Raw genomic sequence first — 25632 nt, forward strand, 5'->3', positions numbered from 1 at the left:
GCCACGGTCTCTTTATGAGAATAAGTCAGTGACATTGTCCCATATCTAAGGACCCTCTCTCTGAACAGGAAGTTGAAATGGTCATAACATCCCTGTTCAGCAGCTGCCCACAACTGGCCGGTCTTTCCACAACCAGCCTGTCAGCATTTACCTATAATTTGCTTCAGGTGCCATCATCTCCAAAGCCAGATGGTAAATAACTAGGAAGCCCTTAAGATTTGTGTCTCATGCAGTAAAAAAACAAAAACAAGGATTAAAAAACGAAGTAAAAAAATGATATGATGCTTCAGTTTACACATTTATATATAATATGTTGTTACAGTCTTATAGGATCAATGCCCAAGAGTTAGAATTATCTGTATTACTAAACAAAAGCTGTCACAGCCGAAAGCTTTTCTGAAAGAAAGGGTTTATACTGAGCGATATGCTAGCCAGCAAAAGGCCCAGGTTCTGGAGCGTGAGGTCTGAGCCACCAGCCTGGCTAGAGAAAGCATGTCCAACCTTCTGGGACTGATGGGGTCTTTCTTACAAAGAGGTTGGAGAAGAAAGATGTAAGTTGTTTTAAAAGCATTTACGTTGGCTCTAGATGAAGGGGGTGGAAGAAGGTGAAGGCATGCGTTCTCAGGTGGGTACAGAGTCCACAGGGAAGCCATACTTTCTCTTTTTGGATTGGTTTGGGCAAGGATGAGAAATATATGGAAGCAAGATGCGGGGGCACCTGGCTTTTTGGCTCTCCTACTACGTAATCGCAGAAACAGCCTGGAAGAACCTGGAAGGAAGTTCATTTGAAGCTTGGCAGCACATTCAGGAATGTTATCGGTCTTTTGTGGGTTTCAACCTGCAGCTGAGTAATCTCTCTCGTTTCTTCCTTCCACCCTCTGGTCTGCTGTAATTTAATTTAGAACATTTCAGAATTGTTTCTTGCTAATATGAATATTTAAATGATTTTACTTTTTCCATGAAGCTTAGCTGATGCAAAATAACAACACCCGTCTGTAAGATCGGAGTTGACCTGTTGGCAATCAGTTAGTTTCCTCTCTCTGAGTGCTTTGGAACACCAGCACCAAGCTGCCACCTCTCCCCTCTTTGCCTTGGCTGTCTCCTGCCTCAGCTTTCCCTTGGAGACTGGACTTGACAGATGGTCTCTGGGGGGCTTCCAGCCGGAGCGCTCAGTGGTTCTGCAGCAGCTTTCACTGCCCCGTGCCCACCTGGAGCCTCGTTTGGTGGCCAGCCGCAAACTGCCGCCTCCCGCAGATGAACAGATCAGATCAGCAGCGGCCAGAATGCCGTGGCCACCACCGCTGCCTCCCCAGCATCTCAGCATCAAGGCCTCTCGATGCCATTTGCCAACAGCGCTGAGCTCAAAAGTCAGGGGTCAGGCACAAAGTAGTCCTGGGAACATCGCCGACACCAGCACCTGTGTACTCCACACCTTAGGGTCACTGTGGAAGCAACCAGGTCTGGGCAGCAGTGAGACTTAAAGACCCAATGGCTTGTGATAGCATTTGCTGAGGGGCACTCAAAATGCTTCAAATAAGGACACTCCTTTTCTGTTGTAAGTATTCGTAAGAACTACCAATTAATATTTTAAGTGGGCCGAGTGTTGGTGGTTTGTGGTGTTGATCATACAATGTGGCTGTTATTTAATGCACTGTATGTCTACAAAATACAAATAAGAGAGTTTGTAAGGTGACTTGGGAAGTCAAGTTTTTCCACCACTAGGTCACCGGGTAAGTCAAGCCCCCAGATGACAGCTGCTTCTCAGGCTTCCAGGCACCAGTCCATGTTGGAGCAGAGCAGTGGGGTCCAGGAGGGAAGTGTCCCAGGCAGACAAAGGGAACTAACATTTTGAGGAGTGCAGAAAATGTCATTGGTAAGCGTATGGAGAAGTAGTAGCATGTATGGGAAAAACAATGGAAATATGGAAAACTAGGCAAATGAAAGAATGATGCAATTATTTATTCACTTCAAGAAAAATGAAGAAAATGGGCATCCTTGTAATATGCTCCCTGCCTCTACAGTGAACAAGATTTGCACTGAATACTGTGGATTCATCCAGTGAGAGATACAGTGGGGGCACGGGGAGAGTGAGTGAGAAGGAAGTCCTCATCTACCACGGGAAGATGTCCATAGAAAATGCCCAAAGTTGATAATCCAAGAAACATTAGTACAATCATATTATTTAGAAATATGGGAGGAATTACGCCAGGGAGTATGTAGGAGCATTGATACGTCTGAGAACCACTTGTTTGAATGTGCGAGCTTTGTAGTGATGGAAATATTTTTAAATGGACACATAAATTAATTTTTGGTATTTTTTTAGAAAGGGCAAAATAGTGTTTGCCCTTAAACATGTCACCTAACCTGGCTAGCTCTATTGTCCATAACTGTAAAGTAAAGGGGAGGATGATGTTAGAGTAGATGATACAACCCCATCTAAGGGGCAAGTGCCTGATTATCCCATTCAGGTTGGAAAGCTGATGTTGGCAGAGCACTCACTGTGTTGTTCGGATGCAGAAAGTGCCTTGAAGACTTTTAGAAAAGATAATACCATTTCTTAAATCACTTTCTGTAATATACTTTAATATAATCAATTTATGGAAGAGAACAGCTACTTTTCATGAAAAAGTTTGACACGTCTTTACTTTTTATTTTGCGTCTAAGGTTGGCTTCAGTAATATTATCAAACTCATGACATTCCTTTTGAAATGTCAACTCCTTAAGAACAGGGAGTGTTATTTGTCTTAATCTTTTTATGCAGCAATGATTTTACCTACTAGGCTCGCAAATAAAAGTTATGAGTGGGGCGATTGGAACACTGTTGTCCAATAAAAAATGTAATGTGAGCCACACATGTGATTTAATTTTCCAGCAGCCACATTTTTTGTAAAAAGGAAAGAGAAATGGGAAAAATATATTTTTATATATTTAATATATTTTATATAGCCCAACATATCCAAAATATTATCATTTCAACATTTAATCAAAGAATATCTTATTACTAATATCAAATATTAATAATTACGAATGGCATCTTTTCACACTAGTTCTTTAAATTCCAGTGTACATTTTATATTTCGGCACATCTCCATCCAGATGCTAACTTTTTATCAGATAAACTTCATCTGTATTTACATCTTCTAAAACTTACACTAGAAAAAATGTAGAGTCTCATGCTCTAGTTGTTTCGAACATATTTAAAAGTTTTCCAGTAATTGAACCAATGATTTAATTTTATTTATTTTTTATTTTTTTTAAACAAATGGGATCTCTTCCCCTTTTTTTAAATTTTGTTTTATCTATTTATCTTCAGAGGAGAAGGGATGGAGAGAAGGAGATAAATATCAATGGGTGGTTGCCTCTCGTGAGTCCCCTGCTGGGAACTGGCCTGCAACGCAGGCATGTGCCCTGACTGGGAATCGAACCACAGTCATGTGTGAACCAATGATTTCAAATTAGAATTTAAATTAACTAAAATTAAAATTTCAGTCCCTCGATCGTACTAGCTTCATTTTGAGTCCTCAAGCGCAGCCCGTGGTGAGTGGCCACCACTCTATACCACAATGACTGGTGTCCCATCATGTCACTGAAGGCTCACTACCCAAAACCTCTCCACTCCCCTGAAGGCAGAGGTGGGAGCAAAGGACGCTTAACTGTCCCTTCAGGGAGATGGCGTGAGCGCTAGTTTTCGGTGGCCACACGTGCCTGCAGCAGTCCTCTTGGCAAGTGGGCATAGACGGCACTTCTGCTAAATGATCCTGCTTCTCTTTTTAAGTTAAAAACAGATGAAGAGGGTTCGTGCTTTTGCTTTTGATGATGTTTACAAGGCAGTGCACCTTGGTCCCTAAGGCACAAGCCAGTGCAGCTGTTATTTGGGGCCTCAGAACTCTAAAGAAAGAAGAGAAGAGGAGCAATGACCTCTGGCACAGTCCTAGTTGGGGTTTCCCCTGAAGCAGAGCTCAGACAAGGATTCAAGGTCAAGGCATTTTAGAGGTGATTCCAGGAAACACCAGTTTGGGAATGGAAAAATGTGACGAAGAAGCAAAGGGGCCAACGAAGGGTGTGTGGTTAAGCAAATTGCCACCATGAGTCACTGAAGGTTAATCCCACTGGAACGCTCTGGGGAATGGTGTGGAAATGCACCCCAGAGTTCCATCAGCATGGGAGGAGGGAGTGGAGATATTTATGCACCAACTTCCTCCTTTGTTCAAGATTGCTCCCGGGTGGTGGCGATTCCTCCTTTCTCCTGGCCCACACGCTCAGAGTGATATGGTCAAGGAAAGCCATTAGGCAAAGAAATGCTGGCAGTTGGAAATCAGGACATGGTTCACTAAAACGGTGTGGACTCGGGGATGTGGGTGGTCACGAGCAGTATCTGCTATGGGCACTGGGACATGCTGTGGGGACTGTATGGAGCAAAGGTCAGGGGGATATGCGAGGATTTCAGACCCATGGAGCTTTTTCAGAACATACTCAGTTGCCCAAGGCCTCCGCTTCCTGGACCTAAGATCCTGATAAAATGTACCCGTTTCCTCCTGCCCAGTGACCTACTGATGGAGACACAGAGACCAGGGAGCCCCATAGACCTCATCCACTCACACGTTAGTCCAAACGCCTTTATACTGACACTCATCACACCTAGTTGCTGGCAGTTATGGGTCCAGCCTAAGGATATGCAGTATTTTCCACTTTTCTGGAGTTCGAACTCTGGTCCTGGAGAAGCCCATCTACATCCACCAAGTTGTGTCAAGTTCTGTCCCATTTTTGCTGTTTTCTCATGTGTTGGTTTTTTAACTGACCTTAACATTATTTGTTGAATCCATAGTCCATATCGTCTCACCATAAGGAAAACTATGTGGGGTTTTCCAGCTTCTAGAAACCAAAATAGTAAACTTCAATTACTCTTAAGAGAGGGAGTTTCCAACCTGGATCTTTATTAGAGAGAGATCTCTCTTCTAGTTTTCAAAGACTACCGAACGCAACTTCAGAGAATACTGAAAAAAAACATAGAGATGAATCAAATAATGTGGCATTTGGTAATTGTGCAGTTGTTGACCATAAAGCAAAGGTTGACTACATGCTCCATCACCAAAAAGGATGTGTTTGGAAAAAAGACAGGATTGCCATCTGGAAAGAGCAGACGTGGCGAGCCACATGCAAACTCCACCTGGAACAAGAGGAAGCACCTTATGGAGGGAAGAAGAGGTCAAGGGGAGGGGGGCTACAACCATGGAGCTACATGGTAAGCACAGAGTTCTTGGCAGTGACAGAGTGTGAGAGGTGCCCCTACAGGCCCTCCTGATCCCTGTTTAGTTGAAGGACTCTGTCATAAATTTTGGCATAGTAAGTTGGGAACTCCAAGTCACTCCCACCACACAAATGAGCAAAAACTGAGAAGAGATGCTTCCTGTGTATTTCCCTATTTTGTGCAAGGATGCATAATAGTATGCCATAAATGTGTTTTAGTTCATTAGAGCTGTTAAATTGTGATTACTTTTAACTGTAATTTTAAGTTCTTGCCATCCATTATTAAAATAGTCTAGTGGAGAATAATTGATGTACTATTTTCCAGTGGCTCAAAGCAAAACAAAACCCAAATCTAGGTTTGCTTAGATTACATGACTGTTTAAAAGAAAAATTGAACAATTTTTATTTTTTGTCCCATTAAGAGAAAAGTACGAGTTGAACCATTCATTGTTAACCTAGTTCTGTCCATTTTTTTCCTTCGAAGATTAACTTTCTATTTATCTGCCTCAGAGTTTCCTTTCCTCCAGCCATGAGCGGGGGACAGTTAACCCTTTCGTGTCCAGAAAATGGCAATGGGCTCAGCTTGGGCCTCGAAGTCCTTGGCTGTCTAGAAGGGTCTCCGTAGTATTCAGGTCCTGCAGGTGGTCCCGTCTCTGTTTCTGGGCCCCAGGGGAAGCTGAGGTTGATGGGATCCTTCTCACCCCTACACTAGCTCCTTTGGTCAACGTGCAAATTTTAAACTTCCTGGAATATTTCAAATAATTATTTGATAGGTGATGTTGATGGTAATAACAATATTTTTCAAGCACTATGTTCCGAGTTCTTGATATGCATTCTCTCATTTAATCTTCATTCAACCCTTTGGAACAAGTACATTTACTATTAGAGCTTTTGGAGATAATGAATCTGAATTTTAAAGATTTAGGAAATTTTCCAAGGTCACCCAGGGAGAAGCTGTGGTAAATGATTCCGCTATGTAACTTCACTTATCAGATTGGTAGGAAGAGACGAATGCTGAGGAATTTTCTCACAGTGTCCTCTCCTGTGACTCCGCTGCTCTCTTCTTCATGAATCTTATGTGTGTGTTGGTTTTCATCCAAACTAAAATTAGAATTTTATATGTTAGCAGAAGTGTCTCTGAGCATGGTTTTTTCTTTAATGAAAACTGAATTGTTTTAAAAAAAATCTTTATGGTATTCAATAATTTGCTTTATTTCAGTCTAAACTCTGTGATATCATTTTTAACCACTTAAAAGTCTCAAAGAAACTAAAAATAAGGGTTTTTTTAGTCTGATTTACTGTGTTCTAACAAAGTGCTACCAATGAGGCTATAAATAAAATACCTTATTTATTACTCCTCCTAAAGTTATCACAAATTGATAGAAAAGTCTGCACATGTGTAGTCAGGGAAAATATGAATTTCTTTAAATAGTATAAGTTATTGATCATCTCACATGTAGCTGAGGAACCAACAGTAGTGAGTTAAGTTACTAGAGCAATTCAAGGGAAATAAAATTGGCTATCTCCTTTAAAGATTTTTTGATCTCATAAAACTTTGTTGTTATTGAGTTTCTGCCTCTGCCTATACTGACACATCACGTAAGCAATCCAGTGCATGATTAGAATGCACTTCACCAACAAAGAATGTTTTTAGACATGATGCTTGTGAATACAAATGGAACATATGCCCCCCCAAATGTAGATGATTAAGGGCATTGGAGGGCATTAAGGGCATTAAGGGCAATATCAAGGGCATGGAGTGCATATAGTCAGTCCTTTATGGATAAGACCTTGAAGTAGTTAACGTCATCTCCACTCACATCTCAGAGCCAAATATTAATCACAGAGCCACAGCCTAGCTGCACGGGAGGCTGGAGATTAACACTCTGCTAGACTGGCCAAGACACGAATACTATAGATGTAAGAGACCAAATATTGGAGGAAAGCTAGCTACATAAGATAATCCTATGCTTTATTCCTTTAATTTGTTAATGCACTAAAAAGCATTAATATATTTTCTAACGTTAAATCACCCTCACTTTTCTAAATCTCACCTTGGTAATGAAATATTTTTTTTGTTTGTTTGTTTGTTTACGTGTTTGTTTTACTATATTGTTGAGGTCTGTTTGTGAATGCTTTGCTTTAGGATTTTAACATCTATATTTGTTAGAAATATTTTTAAACTAATGTGTAAAATTATAATACTTTACATTTATATAGTATTTTGCAACTTTTGAAATTATTTCACATACGTTATCATCTTACTTGAGAACAGATAATTATTAGGAGCTTTTTTTAAAGTAGATATTAAGTGTATAAATAGAAAACATCTATAAATGGAAGCTGCCTTCTCTTATTATTGCCTAAATTCTAAAGGGCCGTCAGTGAGTGAGTAGAGATCAGGGGAGAGAGAGGATGCAGAGAGCTGAAAAGGGTTTTTGCTCCCATGAGCGTATAGGAGGGTGTTACCACCCTGCAGGGTGCATGGGGAGGGATGGGGCTGCCGGCCCTTTAAATGCGCCGTAGCACTGTGCTGGTGCTTATCCGAGTAGATCAAATTAGGTAACAGCCATTGAGCGCTCTCCTGGGGAAAAGAAGCACTAAACCTACAGGGCGCCCCAGTCACCTGTCTAGCCACTTCATCATATGTGTCGTATGCGTCGTATGTGTCGTGGTCACACTCTGTCGCAGGGTGACAGAGCTTTTCCCTACTACACGGTAATTGCAAAACAGTGATCACTCAGATGTGGGAGGAAAATAGATGGTTTGCTGACATAATTTTGCAAAAAGACACAATTGATAGTAAACTATAGTAAACACAGGATTGCCCAAAGAGCAAGACCGGTTTGTAGCGTTCACACACACAGAATACGCTGCTTGTTTACTGCTCTTCCCCGAGTCGCAGAGCCTCCGGTGGGTCGAGGATTATGAGCTTAGGGCAGCACTCACTCACTGGAAGGAGGTGGCTCAGCTGGGCTTTCAGCACTCTCTGCCCGCCTCAGCCCTGCCCTTCCCCCTCACCTGCTCCCTTTCACACATCCACAGAAGCCAGGACACCACAGTGAACCTGGCGCTGACCTGCAGGCTTCTCCCTGACGCTAGGCGCACTCTCCAAAAAGAAGCAAAGATCAGGGAATTGTCTGGTAACTCATGGTAGTGCACATGTCTCATTGAAAGAGACCCAACCCTGCAGTAGCATTTTGCCCTGGACTGTGTGCCTTCATCAGATTGGTCAGTTAGTTCATCCAAATCCACTTTACTTTGTACCCTTTTGGGATACCCTGTGCACCTAAGTTCTTACTATTTCTACTGGGATAAAGGCACAGTACGTAGCTTAAAGTGCATGGAGAAATGTCCCAGAATCCCATCTGTTTTTTACCATCATCACCCTAGAAATTCCTGATGAGGATTGACAATGATTAAGGTTCAAGTTCAAGTGGATAGAACACTGTCATTTTCAGTCTTTCCAAGCGGATGTCACGTATCATGACAACACAGCAGTGGTTATGAGCAACCCAGGTAGTGTGTTTAAAATAGTTAATTATACTTTGCCCTACAGGAAGAGAAAATGTTTTCTCCGGTTCCTGGAAATGTATGATGGGTAATTTAGAACTTCGTGGATATCCAAACCTCACTTGCCTGTTTTTAAAATGCTGAGCTAGGGCTTGAAACAAGCTGTTCGGCGTCAGAGTCCAACTCTTTACCATTAGACTCTGTGGGCTCTTAATATTAGGAGGTACTAGGAAAAATGTCAGGAGAAAATTAGTGAAGGAAGAGTTAGACTGCCCGATAGTAAATACGTTAAAAGCCTAGACAACTCAAATAGCCTGGTGTTGGTTCAGCAAAAGATAGGTCAACCTAACAGTAAAATAAAATCCAACGGTGGACCCCAATATGTCTAAGAATTTAGGGAAAAAGAAATTGCACCCTACCTGTCTCCTCTCTGCCCATTGCATTACAAGAGTTCAAACATATGTTGTGTTGTTATTAAATCACGTTAAGGTTGTTCAAGATTTCAGTGTGAAAAGCAAAGCTAAAAAGTTTGAAAAGCAATTTTAAAAGAGTCTCTCTGCCATCTTTGGTGGGGAAGCTTCCTAAGCAGAGTGTCGAAACTAGAAGTCATAAAGGAACATAATGATAAAATTTGACCACTAAAATACATAAAACTTGTGCCGAGACTGAGCATACAAATCTCATAAATGACCCCAAGATCCCCTTGTCAGAAAAAAAATCTTATTCTAGAGCCTTGAATAGACATGCTTAAAAATATATAAATAAGGGGATAAATTAAGGGAAAAGGTGTGATTCTACCATTGCGTAAATATCTCTAAACTGGCCACAGCACCAGGGCGAACCTCGCTGGGCCAGACTGGTCCAGCACACAAGGAAGCTATTTCTGTAGAGACAAAACCTGCCAGCAGCTTGAACGCCTCGCAAAACCTCAGACCACATGCAGCCATTGGCCAAAGTAAACACGAAAGGGGGAGCTTTGGAACTGTCAGTAAATTCTGCAGAGGTGAAGTTCAAGCCATCAGTTTCAGTAATTCCCAGAAGTTAACAGCTCAATCTAAACACTATGTGGCTTTGTGATTTTATAGTCAGGCTAATACAAAGAAAGGTTTGGGGATTTTTAAGAATATATAGTTGATGATAAGATTCCACTTATTGATGAGATCATATGGTATTTGTCTTTCACCGCCTGGCTTATCTCACTTAGCATAAACCAGAGCTATTGAAACTAGGAACAAACTGACAGTAACCAGAGGGGAGGTAGGAGGGGATAAGGCGGGGGAAAGGGGGAGGGTTGCCAAGGAATGTATATAATAAGACACATGAACAAAGCCAAAGGGGGTAGGATTGAGTGTGGGAGGTGGGGATGGTAGGGTGGGGGGAGTTGTGGGAGGAGATGGAGACAACTGTACTTGAACTACAATAAAAACATTTTTAAAAAAGAAAAATATATAGTTGATGTGTCATACACAGACACCTTTGTGTACATAGTTAACTTTTCATGTATTTATTCTGCCTTAGCCTTGGTGAAATCTTTATGCAGGATTGAAAACTGGCATACAGATCAAAGTCGAGTGAAAGCCCTAAGTAGCTTCTGAGAGACTTGCAACATCCTGAGCAAATACAATCTGGTGGTTCCGTCTAGCTGGCTGACCTCGGTGTGTGAATAAGGCCAGCTTTAAGTGACTATGGTGGTGTTTAATTTTGTCCCTAAGCCACAACATCCTGATTGTACATTTGCACTCTCCGAATTGTAGTGACCCCAGATGCTAGGCTATGTCCATGTGGAAATGGGGCTCTTGGAGAGCTCTGTGGGCAGAAACTGGGATCGGGGATCCCTGAGAACCTGTCCCAGTGACACACAGGTCCATGGGGCGGCCACCACAACATGTCAAGTCGGTGCCTTTGGAGTTGCTGTCATATCCTCACTAAAGATCCCTCATAGAGGCCCAGAACGCCTCACCAAGAGGCTGTGCCTCTCATGGTGTCATGAAGAATGGGGACAATGACCCAGATAACTCAGACCCAAGGACCGATGGATGGAGCACACGCCTGGATTCAGAGGGCCTGGAGTCTAGTCCGGGCCCGACCCATTTAACATTTTAAAGAAAGTTGCCGCGCTTGCTGTCAGCTGTCCGGTAACAGGAGCATTGTGGTGGGAGCATTTGGGAGCAGAGACGAAACCCTCCTGGAATGATCCGTTCAGCCTCCACCTTCCCTTGCTCGGTACAAGGAGACCCAGGCTGTTTACGTTGAATTAGGTAAAATGGGCAGAGTGTAGTTCTGAGACCGTTATTCTGTGTTGACAGATATGTCAGAGCTCGTTGAAAATCCCTGTTTGGGGTTGCTTTGGATAGTAGCTGTAGGAGAAAACCTCCTTGAAAATGGTGGATGGAAGTCTGCAATCACGCACTCACAGTGTCCGAGTGGCAGAAGGGGAGAAAGCCTACTGGCAGATGGCATGAAACTGCACTTCACCCTTGTGATATGGGGTGCAGAGCACCGTTCCCCACCCCAAGGGGGCTTGTTGTGAAATGCAACATAGCACTGCAAACTTGGACTAGCTGGGGAGGGTCCACCTGTACCAGGGTCAACAACACCTTGGACAGTGGAAGGGCAGCTCTGTCGTGCCTTCACTGGTACCCAAATTATGAGGTCATTTTAGATTTTTTTTAATTGTTGTTCAGGTACGGTGGTCTCCATTTCCCCCCCACTACCTCCCTTACCTCCCACCCTCGATCCTACCCCCTTTCGGCTTCGTCCATTGGTCCTGATACATGTTCCCTGACAACCCTTGCCCCTTCTTTCCCTCCTACCATCCGCCCTCCTCCCCTCTGGTTACTGTCAGCTTGTTCTTTATTTGAATGCCACCCGTTCTGTTTTGCTTCCTTCTTTGTTTTGTTGATTAGGTTCCAGACGGTGAAAAACAAATATCATTTTAGGTTCTATTCTCACGTACAAGACAGCAGCATCCCAAGGAAGCTGGTGAAAGAGAATTTGACTCAGTCTCTGGCTGTTAGCTCTTAGAATTAGACGTGGATGGTAGATCTGGCAAAGAATTGGCAAAGCTAGTGTCATTATTTGGTTGTGTGTGACGTTACCCAGACATTTCACTATTATTTCCCTCCCCCTCTCACCCCCCTGCCCGTATGGCCCCGCCCTTGCCCCTCTCACAACAGGTGTCGAAGACATCGTGGCAATAATGATCCCTGAGCTGAAAGGGAAGGAGATCGTCAGCCTGCTGGAAAGAAACATCACCGTGACCATGCACATCACCATCGGAACCCGCAACTTGCAGAAATACGTGAGCCGCACTTCGGTTGTGTTCGTCTCCATCTCCTTCATCGTCCTGATGATCATCTCCCTCGCGTGGCTGGTCTTTTACTACATCCAGAGGTTTCGATATGCAAACGCCAGGGACAGGAACCAGGTGAGGAGCAAAAAAGTTTTCTTTAAAAAAAAAAAAACTTAAAAAGCTTTCCCAAAGTAAGACGTGTTGTTGTATAAACTTTGGAAATCACAGAACCTACCAGGACGGAATGAAAATTACCTATTATACCCCCTCTCAAGATAAGCACTTAGTATTTGCTGTATAGTTTTTCAGAGCTTTTCCAGATAACGCCCGTGTTGGTGTTTCCCGGGTGGTGTTCTGCAAGCTGCTCATCTCCTGGGCATTTGTCCACTGAGGCACATAATCAAGGGAGAAAAGGGGCGTGAGCTGAGATGACGCTAACAGTGGCAGCATAATTTGGGAAGAGCCAGAATTTCCTTCTGGTGATCAAAGAAAAGGAGATAAAAAAAAATAAATGAAAGCTATTTTACAAAGCAATTAATTTTGGAACAGTTAATACTTACATGTGATATAAATTGCAAAAGGTATAAAATGGTACACACAAAAAGTAATCTCCTTCCCACGTGTGCCCCTTGTTACGCAAGGGGCTCTCTACCTGGGATTTCTTCTTTTCTAGAGATATTTTATGTGCTTGTCAACGTGTGTGTGTGTGTGTGTCTGTGTCTGTGTACAAATAATAGCACACTCTATACCCTTAATTCTCACTGGATCTTGGAGATTAATTTAAATCAACACTCAGTCCAAGGTACCTTCTCATTGCTAATGACTGTATAACAGTTCATTTCCCGTATATGTTACATTTGTTGAACTAGCTATTAATGGACATGTTTCCACTTACAAAAAATGTACAAGTGACACTGGGCACATTCTACTGTTTGAATTTGGCCCTTTAAAAAAATATTTTATTTACTTTTAGAGAGAGGGGAAGGGAAGGAGAAAGTGGAAGAGAAACATCAAAGTGTGGTTGCCTTTCACGTATCCCCTACTGGGGACCTGGCCTGCAACACAGGCATGTGCTCTGACTGGGAATCGAACCAGCGACCCTTTACTTCACAGGCCCACACTCAATCCACTGAGCTACACCAGCCAGAGCTGAATTTGGTCCTTTTTGGCTTTAGAAGTAAGGACTGGTTGTTAAGTCCCTTCCAGTGTCTAGTCTAAGATTCCGCGTCTCCAAAGACTCCAAAGAGGAGGCTCAGGATTCTTCTTCATTCAACCTGGCTAGTCACTTCCCTTCTAGCGGCCGCCCCCTGAACTCCAAGATGGAGAGCCAGATACGTGACAGATGCCTGACCCGAGCGCCAGTGCTCAGTAAGGGCAGGCAGCTTTCCCCTCCCCACCAGGCCGTTCAGAAGCCAGGTCTCCCTCGTTCCCCAGATGCGCCACTTTGGCTGCCATTCCCTAATTGCTCTCCTGTTTATAGAAACCCCGCAGGCGGCAGAGCAAAGCCAGGACACAGCATTCCTGCTCTGGCTGTGGCAGGGGAACTGCCTCTGGTGATGCTCTGGGACATGTCTCGGGTTCCTGGGACATCCTATCTCAGACACAAGCCTGGGCCCGTGTCCTGAAAAACGCAGGCCTCCCAATAGATGGCGGCCATTTCAAACATGAGCAGATCAGATAAACTGTGCAAGGCTCCTTTCAGTTTTTTGTAAACAGGGCTGCCTTTGAGGCTAATCCAAGGAAACCAGACCCGTTCTGTATTGCTTTATATGAGGCTTGGTAGTGACATTCAATCACGTTTTCTTGAAAGAGTTACCTCTCTCTGTGAATACCTTTCCCTCGTATTTGATGTTCATGGCCCATGTCCCTTTGATTTTTCATTTGTACATATGGGTCCTGAAGTTGTGTTGGAACAAGTTCCTCTGGCCTTGGACATCACAGGGAGAGAGAGGGAGGGAAGGGAAAGAGTGTGCCAAGTGTCCCAGGGTCAGGTCTGCAGGCAGAGAGATGCTTCTGTCTCCTAAAGAGTGAGAACCAACACAGTCTCTGGTGTTTCCCTGGAGACAGTGCAGAGCCCTCCGGGGGGACAGAAAGATGAAGTGTATGTTGTGTCCATGAAGTATTCAGTGAGGCGATCAGCCATGGAGCTGCTGTGTTTAGATAACTCAGGTCTCAAAGGATCTTTGCCTCCCAGCCCTGTTCTGCGTGGAAGGACATCCTAAGCTGGCAAAACTGGAAATGACATGACTCTACATACCTAATTTTAATAATAAGGGGGCCTGGCTAGGGTGAGAATTTTAAGTGACTTGGCCAAAGCCAGACAGTTAGAGACAGAAACAGGACAACACCTCCCACAAAGTAACCCTGACGTCTTTACCTCGCGCTGTATACACACACACAGCATGACGCCATCGCCCTGGGAGGTTACCATGGCTGCGAAGCGGTCAGTCTAAGTCTCTTATCAGTTTTTCTAGATTTATGGAGTGTGACTAGAAATGGATAGAAATGCACTGGACAGGCTGCGCCGTGATTTCTTTCGCATCAGCTAGCCCCAGGAGGACCATTATCATGTATGAGAGTGAGGGAGGGGGTGTCTGAGTCATCAGTCACCTCTGGCCACTTGAGGACCCAGGTGACTGAGACCAACTCTGTGTGTGTCTCCAGTGTCCTCTCTTCACCCGGAGAGGTGAAGAGAACATATAAGAACACTTCGTTCTTTTTCCTTTTGGTGGTGGTGATAATAACCATGATTATAAAATACAACTATCAGTAATTACAGAATTATCCAGTCAAATGAGATAGAATCTAAACACGACTTTGACGCTGTTTTGGCATCCTTCTTTTTCTATTTTTTTTTATCATCTTCACTGCATGTCTGTTTGTGACACAGAAGGAGACCCAAGAAAAGTGTGTTATTCTTCTCCATTTCCTAAATATTTGACAGGTCACTGATTTCTGAGTCTTGGGTTGAACCGAGTGCGTCATTGTTTACCCTCCTGCTGGCATGTATGCAGGATTTCATTCTTCTAAGAAATGCTTCTGTTTTCCCTTCCCATGAAGCCATGTGTTTTCATTATTGTCAAGGAACCAGTAATCTTGGCAAATACTTTCTTATACTCATTTAGATTAAATTGATGGAGAAACCTTAATTACTAAGATGGGCAAACTCCCGATAATCTCTAATGAAAAGCATTATTTTGATCCAGTTGGGTCGGAGAAACTCTGTAAGGGCCTCTTGGACGAGGGAGAGCCCCTGAAACAAAAGGCCTCTGTAACCGTGGTGATCCCTGAATCCATCCGAGGTGGTTCCTTGGTCTCCCATTAGTATCCTGTTCATCTGTATTTCTGAGAACCACAAAGGAAAGGATGAGTTTCACGATGACAGATTTCTGGTCCTCTGTTCAGGCTCCGTACAAGGCCCCATTTGAGCAGGGCCTGTGGTCTTCCTCTCCTTTACACTTGGTGCAATTAAAAACCCCAAGGCAGGAGACACCAACTACAAAAGCTACAGCTATTTTACTTGGGCCATTTTGTCAGGACTGTTTACATTTTTACACATTATTTAGTTTGCATTTGGGAAATCCAATAATACTAGTTAGAAAGCGAGTCCATTTTTTTATTCAGAAGTCAGTATTTCCATGTGTCATTTGTGTCTCAAAAAGAAAGAGACGTGTATATACAGAAAATGTGACTGTGTGCAAGAAGTATTTTTTTTAACTTTATGGTGCTTTCCCCCTTATTTTGTTAATCTAAACCCCTACTGAAAAATCTAGCACGCCATGGTTTTATCACTATCATGTATCTCTCAGAGGCATCTTTTTCTGGTTCTCCGGGGTATCTAGAACATCTGTTCTGCCCTTGGCCAGTCAAACTGTCTTATCCTCCATCAGCCACTCACAAAGCATCGCCCTGCTCCTTGTGAAAAGAGGTGTACGTGCATTACTGTCTGAAATGAGGTTGGACTCGAGGCCCCTCCAGTGTAGCATGGAAGAGAAGGGAATAGCATTATACATTTCTTCCAGAATGACCAAGGAAAGCAGTTCTCCCTTCCTTTGTGAATCATCTGATTTCTCGGGACTTCCATGGGGGAAGACTTTATAGACTTGATATTGAGAGGACTTTATCGTTCTTTTTCACTCTAAGTTCTCCATCTGTTGGCTGTGCTCATTTGAGAAGCCCACGCCAAAGGAGTTTATCCTCCAGTGAACTCCTTTAACCTCCCAGCCCTCAGCCACAGGAACTCCTGACCGTTAATCCCCTGACCGTGAACTCTGCTGTCAGCCACAATCCCCTTATATTTCCTGAAGAGGCACACCATTTTCGTTTTTTTTTTTAGGCAGCTTGCATTTTCCTTTAAAAGCACATGGCAAAGCCTTTTTTGTTTTTCTGGAGGAGGGAAAGGGGTACATATATATTCTAAATACCCCATTTTTAGCCCTGGCCAGGTAGCACAGTTGGTTAGAACATCTTTCCAATATGCCAAGGTTGCAGGTTCAATCCCCATTCAGGCTTGCACATGCTCACTCTCTCTCTCTCTCTCTCTCTCTCCCTCTCTTTCCACCTACCCCCTTTCTTCTCTCTCTCAAATACATAAAAAAAAATTTAATTTTAAATAGCCTATTTTTATTCATATATAGTCAAAAGTAAAGTTAAATACATGGACAAGGTAGAAAGTAGTCTTTGAATTGACCTTACACATTCATATTTAAGAAGAGCATATTTCATTTTTTTATTTTTTTATTGTTATTCAATTCCAGTTGTCCCTATTCTTCCTCATTACTCTCCCCTGCCCACCCTCCCCTCCCACATCCAGTCCTCACCCCTGTGCCATTGTCTTTGAAGAAGGCCATATTTCATTTGCTAAAATAATTTTTTTAAATGAGTTAAATTTTGAAAATATTATTTGTGGTTCACCTCCTTTTACAAAGTTGGTCTTTCTTTGAGTATAACATATGACCACTGTTGAAAATAATTTTTGCTACCTAATTGCTCGGCTTAGCTTTTGAAAATAAAAAACAATTCAAGTGATTGAATTGGGGCCAGATATTATATAATACCAATTAAATGCAATTACATTACAGAAATATCTGGGCTCATAATTTAAAATTAAAACAATCAATGCTTGTTTACTTTAGGTCCAGATCTCTTATTATAAACATAATACTCTTCAGGTTTGCTGCATTTATTCCCTGTAACTAGTAGCCACTTTTCCATGCCTTTCGATTCTTGTTCCTGGCTTCTTCAGTGAAAAGCAGCTCTTGGTTGAAAACAGGCTGGTTTTGCCAAAATCAGGGCCATAGCTTTGCCTACTTAACCACGTGTATTACTTATGGTTTGTCTATGTAGTTTCTCATTAACTGGCTAAATTTCTCAGGTTGTTTTCCATGCTAAAAAAAAATCTCTGGCTTTAAGATTTTATGTATTCACCAACCATTAATGGAGTTTCCACTAGATAATAAACTACAAAAAGCAGGAATTTGTGTGTGTGTTTTCACTACCATTTTTTTCAAAACCTAGAGTTGTACCTGGGACAAAGTAAGTGATCTGAAATACCTGATTGGTTGGTTGGCTGAATGGCTTGCTAGCTGATTAGCTGATTGGTTGGTTGGTTGGCTGATTGGCCAAATGTGAGTGGATTGGCTGGCTGATTGGTCAGTTGGCTGTCTGGGCAGAAGTTGGTTGTTTGGCTGATTGGATGGTTGGTCAATTGGATGGGTGGTGAATAATAAGAATGGTAGGTTGAGCTTTGGCTTTGAAGTCAGACTTAATTTCATTCAGATTCTAACTGACTTTTCACTGACACTATAATATTAGAACAGTTTACATAAATGCTATAAATCTCAATTCATTCTATGAAATAACATTTTTCTCATAGGGTTATTGTAAAGATAAAGGATACCACTGCCTGTACAGCCTCAGCAAGGCGCCCAGGATAAACTAACTGTTCACTGGTGTGTGTTCACTATTTTCAAAGCAAAACAGAGGCTTGGTGTTATTTCTAAGAGGAACACAATTAGTAAAAGCAAATGCTTATTCTGTTTCAATGTTTTTCCCACTTATCTCAGTCCTTCAGGTATGTTTTAATGCTGCAAATGCACATCTCTAACAAACAGTACATGTACCTAAGGTGTAAGGTGATTAGTAAGGTGATATAACATGTAAAAAGCTCACAAGCACAAAAGCAAATTATTTTTTTCCTTGACAGATTAAAACAATTCTTTCCCCACCCTCTTTGTCTCCCACTCTTCCTTATTGCATTATCATAGCACTCACTGGAAAGTAATTTTATTTTTAAAAAATAGTGCACAATGTAGTATTTCTTGATGTGGGTTATAGTGGATACCTAGGGCTTGCTTTGTAAGTATTTGTTAAGCTAAACATGTATATTTATTTCCCTATGCCCATATTCATACTTCAACATACACAAAAGAGACAAAATTGGCATGTACGAATGTGGTGTAATTGGGTAGTACAGACTAAATATAAACCTAGTTTGGGTCTATATAAGCAAAGGAAATGTCTTAAAATTCCAAATGAAAAGGAACCCACCAACAATAAACCCTGATTATGAAAAAAGAGAAGATGAAGTTCATTCTAACTACTCCAGATTGACTGTCTCTGTGTCACAAATTAAATAGCTAGAGTGGAAAATTACTAAACTTATTTATTTTGTGCTAGTCTGCATAGATGTAACCTGCACCAAAGTCACTGTCAGGCAGGCTCTTTCCATGCGCCCCTTGCTTAACATTGGCCATGAGGAGCTTCTCTCCAGCAGACCTCAGTTCCTGGGGCCACTTTGCACCAATATCACCAGTCCACCTCTTCCAGAGCTGTTCATGGACAGGCAGGCCACTTCTTGTGCATGATTCCAGAGACAGCTGCCCTGGTTTGTTAAATGTCATCAGAAACTAAGTCAAGAATCACAGACCTCTATTATTAACAAGCAGCTTTTGATCTTTCAGCGCCGACTGGGAGATGCAGCAAAGAAAGCCATCAGCAAGCTCCAGGTCAGGACCATCAAGAAAGGAGACAAGGTAACGGCCTCTTTTCTTTGGGGTGAGAAGCTGTTCCAACCAGCTCCGGCTCTACTGGCCACCAGGGCAGAAGAGAGAGAAGGGTGGGAAAGGAGACAGAAGGATGCTGATAGTTCTCCACTAAGCATCTGTTACTATACCCGTCTTGATTAAATATAATTTAAAGCACTTTGTAAAATGCATACATCAAAGTAGTCTGGATAGAAAATATGAGAAATTAAACAGAAAGTGTGGGAAAAACATATAAAGTTGGGATAAATTAGTATCCAAATGCATTACCTTAAAATATAACTGAATTTAGGTTGGGGCTTTCGAATAGCCAATGCAAAGAAGCAAATCATGTTCAGTTTTGAAACAGTAGCTAATTACCTAATTCAGTGACCCACTCAGTTTTGTGTTGGGTTTTATTTCTAATGACCGTGCCTGTTAGGACTTGAAAAAGTTTCCCATGAATCTTTGCAGGGAAGATCATGGTAGGTGCTGAGTGATGCCCTCCACGTGCATCTGCAGTACATGCAGGAAGCCTATTCAGAGCCCGTGAAGGGAGGCATCTAGAACCCCGTGGTCTTTGCAGCGGGCTCCCTTGCTGTAAAATGATGACAGAAAGCCATCATTGAGGAGGGTCAGCGAAGTGGTGCCACCCACACCTGCGGCCTCTGAAGGTCTCTCTTCACCGCAGGAGAAAGTGTGGAGCAGTGGAGTTGGGGCTCCTGGGGGCTTGTGAGGGAGCCCTGGCCCACATGTGTTCCTGGGGCTGTCACCAGTCTGAGTGATTGATTTGTCTCCCGACTTGTGTGCTGCTGGTTTTCATCTACCTGAAAATGCTGTTGAGCGTATTAATGCAATAACATTCATTTAAAAATGAGCACCAAATTTAAAGTATTTTTCATTACTTTTTCCCCTGAAACATACAATAATACAAGAATAAGGACTTATATAAGTAATATTTTATGGGGTATTAAGGGGGATTTATATACTCAGAAAAAGAGTTAGAAGCACTATTTTAGAGTTGTATACATTAGATTCCCAAGGAATGGGTAGATAAAATATTGTTCTGATATTGCTCCATAAATAGTATTTCTCATCTTTGGGTTTTTGCTATGTCACCTCTAGTTATAATGAACAGCATTGTTAACAATGGTACATAAAACATCATCACCTCCCAGGAGCACTTGCAGGGGAACCCAGAAACGAAAAAGTGGAGGTTTGAAGAAATGGACATTATGCCAATACTCAGTCAATTACTGATGAAGAAACCCCGCACCCCCAAGGCTGTGGGAGCCTGCCCGGCTTTGAGGCGTGCTGTCCTTTGACATGCTACCTGGACGTTTCCACAAGAGCTGAAGCCACGGAAGTGGGCTCACGTGTGTTTTCTCTGTTGCAGGAAACAGAGCCCGACTTTGACAACTGTGCCGTTTGTATTGAAGGCTACAAGCCCAGCGACGTGGTCCGGATCTTGCCCTGCCGGTGAGTCACCAGGGTTGCCTGCTCTTGACTGGTCCGGTGTGGCTGCCGGCCTCTGGGTCAGACCTGCCAGGCCCACCTGCCCAAACATTTCTGTGGGTCAGGATCAAATAACCGGAAACTCATTCTTTTTGTGTAACCTTTCTCCTTGAAGTGCTTTTCTGATCCTCTTTGCACCGAAAGAAGCACACAGCTTCGAACTAGAGCCGCACAGTACAGTTTGACGATGCGGCTCCCAGCACCAGCTGTCCTTGCCTCGGATCTGGGATGCTCGGGGTCAATTCTCAATTTGACAGAGCTGTTTTAATTAAGTGAAGAGAATCTTTAAAACGTTTTCCGAATAAGCAGGAAGGGTCAGCAGCCAGAATATGGCCAGGAAGGAGTAGGAAGCCCAGAGGCAGGCAAATTCCATTTCCCTAGGGTTTTTTTTTTCATTTTTTGTTTGTTTGTTTGTTTGTTTTTACTAACAGATTGTCTAGATTCCATAGGAGAGACCCCCCAGGATGCAGAGGTGGGAGAACTACCTCAGCGATTCCCCTGTAATTCCCATCCCCTCTCCCTACGGAAATTTACTCTTACTGTGTCAGAATTCTCTTTGTACAGTTAAAATTAAATAAATTTAAATCATTTAATTAAATTATTTCCAAGTTCAGTCAGGGCACATGCCTGGGTTGCAGGCCAGTTCCCAGCAGGGGACACATGAGAGGCAACCACACATTGATATTTTCCTCTCTCTCTCCTTCCCTTCCCCTCTAAAGATTAATAAATTAAAAATCTTTTTAAAAAGTATTTCCAAGTTACCTTAAAAGCTGTCCTCCTGTAAGCAAAACCTTTTTTTCACAGTTTTTGCATTTGTGCAAGTGTTTTAAAAATAAAAATTAAATTCTGCTTTGAAGAAATGGCCCTCACTCAAAAAAAGATTGGCTTTAAAAAGTCTTCAAGTACTTAAATAAGGTAGAGAAATACAAAGTTAGGAAACACACAAAGATATGAAACAATCCATTTATTCATAAAACAGTGCATCAATAAGAACTATTTATTAGAAATACAAAAGAAAGTATGCCATTAGGGGAATCAGTTTAATGATCCCAAAACAATAAAGAAGTGACAAAAAACCCAGGAAATAAATGCAGAAACTCTCAAGGGGAATAGATCGCACTTGAAATGCTTGCAGGCAACTTCATCATTAGGAAACCGGTGGGAAGAAAGTGGGCAGGGGCGGCCCAGCCAAGGCCTGCAAGTGGGATTCCTTCCCTTGGCTTAGAGATTGCTAACTACCCCTGAGATCAAATCATAAACCGGACGCAAAAAGACTTGGGAGTGTCCTTCAAACGTGTGTAGGACACAAACATTCTCTCTCTGGACACTATGCTTGGTGTTTACTGGGTGACTCCAGAAACGCCGGCAGAGAAGGGCAGACACAGAGGGCCTCTCAGCGCAGCCCCTTCCATCTCTGCAGACCCTACTCAGGGTGTCCCAAAGCCTGATAGTTAAAACCAAGGAAAGCGTTTTCCTTTTTTTTGTTTCTTGGAGATTGTTCAGAGCCCTGTGAGACTTTAAAAAAAGAAGCATCCGAAGCAAATTCAATTTAAATAGCAACTTTTTCCTGAAACTCCAAAGAACTTTATAAATGTAATTAAGAAAGTATTTTCCAAACGAGCTACAGCATTCCTTTAGCTCCGTAATTCGTACAGGGTAAAAGATCTTGCTCATTCAGAACTCCGAGTTGCGGCATCTGGTTCCTGGAGGCTGCATAACATCCCAGCCACAGGCATATCTCAGCCCCCTTGGCCATGGCCTGTTGGGTAACATCTGGCCGCTTGTAATTTTTAATTATGACAAATTGCATGGCTTTAGCAGTATTTAGATCGTCGTGATGTATGAGGCCAGACCTCCTTTCGCAGTAAAATGTTTTGAAAATACTAAGCAAGAAAAAAATAGCATTTTAATGTTTATTGCACTCACATGCACAAAAACTTCAGGGTCAGGTCAGTTTGGCCCCAAGCTTTTCCTTTGTGCATCATTATTTGGTTCTCAGCTCATTCCTTGATTCTTTTTGCTTCAGGCTCCTTACTGTCCATCTGCTTTTACTTTCTTATCGTGGGTATTGCTTTAAATAGCAAAATGCATTGTGCGTTCCCAAACACAGGTTTTGCTTAATGACTGTTTGATCTTAGACTCGCCACACGTACTCACTCTTTGAAGAGCTCATACATTTTTTTTTCCATGCTGACTTTAAAATCAAGATATTTTTATGCCTGTTGCTCTTATCTGCCAGACAGTTTGCACTAATGGATGTTATCAAACAAATGCACTGGCATTTGCTTTTTGCTAGATAATTTCCTCTGGGGTATTATTGAGTCGTTGCTCCTATGAACTTCATAGACTGTCTTTCCCATTATTTCCAGGCTGACTCATCCACAGAATTCTTTGCATCTCCTTGGAGTCAAAACTCTTTCAAAAACGATTCCAGTTGGTTGTCTTTCTTCTCCAGTACTCTTTCCTGTGGCCTTCTCACCCCTGACACGCTGGGTGCCTCTGCACTCTGTTGTTGATGGGTAGGGCGTCTCTATGTCACTCAGGAATGCATGCTCTTGTACCACCATGCTTGCAAAACTCCTTCCCTTGTTTGTTTCTTTCGGAGACCCCGGCACAAGTGAGGAGGAACTGATACGTGATTCCCCTCCTCTGCGTAGTCATGGTGATGACTCCATGGCAATGACTCCAGAGAAGTCGTGCAGGTACATCCCTACCAGATCTGTGAACGAGTCTTCTTTAACAATGGACCTATGAAAGGATACACAGAGTTGTTTCTTGCTTGTACAAGTTCTATCTTAATTAAATTAGTAAACTCTTTAAATGTTTTAGAATGATTGTAAAGGGACTGGTAGCCAGAGTATGAATGAGTAGGAAGTCAAAGGCAGATACCATTTCCCTCGATCTTCTTAGTAACAAGAACAGACTAGGGCAGTGCCGCCGAAACTCGTAGGATCTCAGAGAGGGTGCCAGCTTTGTGTGTGCTGTGTTTTTAATTTAGGCTTGACTTTTATTAACAAAAGAAAATGCCAGTAAAGGAACTTAGACTTTGATCCAAGAATCTAATTTATTTAACTAAAAATTGGTTTTTACATATTCAGTTCAAAGTCTGACAAGTAATAATAATTGTACACATTTAAAATGTTGCTATTATTGCTATTACTACAATATAGTGTAACATTTTATTATTAGAACTACTACTGCTTTTACTACTATCACTATGTCGTTCTGACCTCCAGTGCTCTCCTGTCTCCCTGCAGAAGCTTTCTCACTAAGCTCTCTGCTTCTACTCCTGCCCCTAATTATTCATCCTGATTGAGTCTCTTTGTAATTATACAGCTAGATTAGCATGACTCCGGGTACTTTTCAGCAGTTACAACTTTAAATTCATTAAGTGTATCAGAAGTATGACCAAAAAAATTGTTTGGGGGAAGAAGAGTCATTGAAATGCACTTCGGTCCTTCTATTTCTCTAAGTTCAAGTTCTGCAACAAGGTAGATTCACAGAAAACTAAAAACCTGCATTGTTACCTGTTGGCTCCTCACAAGGGAGTGGAGTTGGCCGGTGCAGAAGCCATGGCTTTAATCCGGGATTTCAGTATAAATCCCCCTTAGGGAACCTGCCGGGTGCATCTTCTTAGTTTTTCACCCTCTTCTCTGGGGCTCCTCGCCACAGCAGTTCACGTGTGGAACGACTGCCTCTCTCCCACGAGGGGATGTCTTCATCCTGTGGAGGCCAAATAGTGATACCGTGAGCACTGGTTCTGTGCTCGCTGATGGAAAGCGAAGAGCCAGGTTCGCGGCTCACACGTAGCTAAACCGTGTTTTTGCAGCCTCATCTCAGACTCTGCTTTATGTCTTTATTCCTATTTTTCTTTCTTCCTTGGCTTGTATGGCATCATTTTGGAGATCCGTGTATCTTCTAAGTCCTTTCTAGAATAAACATTTCTATGTCTTTAAGACATTGTCAACCTCATTTTTAATTGTTATGTAGTATCCCATATACCATAATTTATTTGACTATTCTTGGGCATTTAAGTTGCCCCCACACACACCCTTTTTGCTGTGATAAATAGGGCTGTGGTGAATAGCTATGTGTGTAGACCTTCATTCACATTTTGTGGTATTTCCTTTTTTCTAAGGTTAGGTATTCAAATTACCTAATTGTTTTTCATAAAGTCGTACTAAACTTCAGTCAGTCAGCACTAAGAAGAATATTCCAAGTGGAGAAAACTAGCAGTAAGCAGGAATTGTTAGTATCTGACACATGTGTCAGGGTGATGGGGGAGGGGAGGGTGGCCGAGGCCATTTAGGACCCGAACACCCAGCCGAGGGGCCCAGCTTGTAGCCAGGTGCTGGGGACCCTCTGAGGGGCTCAGCTCGTGTGATTTTCACAGCACACTGGCACCGCGTGGAACGTGGCTTGCGTGGATCTGACTGGAGTTGGGGAGACCAGTGGGACTATTAACCTAAAAATAAAAGGGCAAGTGAAAGACAGCAAGCATTTATTTGCATAAAGAATAGTTATTCCAGAAACACTGATTCAGGCAGAAACCCAAGTGGTGTTCCAAAAAAGGAAGAAAAGTTCAAAGCTCTTATAGGAAGAAGCACGTTATTGAGAATTATCAGCCCTGCAGTCTTAGCCCCCTATAGTACTGTCCAGGATGGTTATCAGTCACGCATCAGATGGTCTGAATGATGGATACCAGGTGGCCTAGAAGGTGGGTACCAGGAGGTCTGGTCACGTCCAGTGGTCTGGATAATGGATGTCAGGTGGATATGTTTGTGAGTCCTTCAGGGTGTAGTTGGGTGGCCTGGATATAGTAGTCCTTCAGGGTAATTAGAGTGTCAAGTTGTCTGCAGGTCCAGATGTATATCTAGGCACTAACAAGAAGAGTTTAAGTTCCCAGGATAGTGAGACCAGGAACAGAGTCTTTCCTCGTGCCACAACTTTCGTAACATTAATAATTTCAGCAGCTCAGTTAAAGGGACTCCACTTTATATATCCCTTCTCTTCATGCTTTCCTCAAGACTATTGCAAAACCAA

At 42.5% G+C, this 25632-nt stretch overlaps 1 protein-coding gene across 1 annotated transcript in view; it reads left to right on the plus strand.

The window, feature by feature from the left end:
- RNF150 (ring finger protein 150) overlaps positions 1–25632 on the plus strand; it is a 170833-nt gene that overhangs the window by 92905 nt on the left and 52296 nt on the right. The window contains exons 2-4 of the mRNA XM_037058480.1: positions 11937–12187; positions 19015–19086; positions 20471–20553. Of these exons, the coding sequence (XP_036914375.1) occupies positions 11937–12187; positions 19015–19086; positions 20471–20553 (406 nt within the window). The remainder of the gene's footprint in view (positions 1–11936; positions 12188–19014; positions 19087–20470; positions 20554–25632) is intronic.

This window comes from Sturnira hondurensis, unplaced genomic scaffold (assembly GCF_014824575.4).
Source record: "Sturnira hondurensis isolate 20B ecotype Veracruz unplaced genomic scaffold, ASM1482457v3 Scaffold0010128, whole genome shotgun sequence".
Classification (NCBI taxonomy): domain Eukaryota; kingdom Metazoa; phylum Chordata; class Mammalia; order Chiroptera; family Phyllostomidae; genus Sturnira; species Sturnira hondurensis.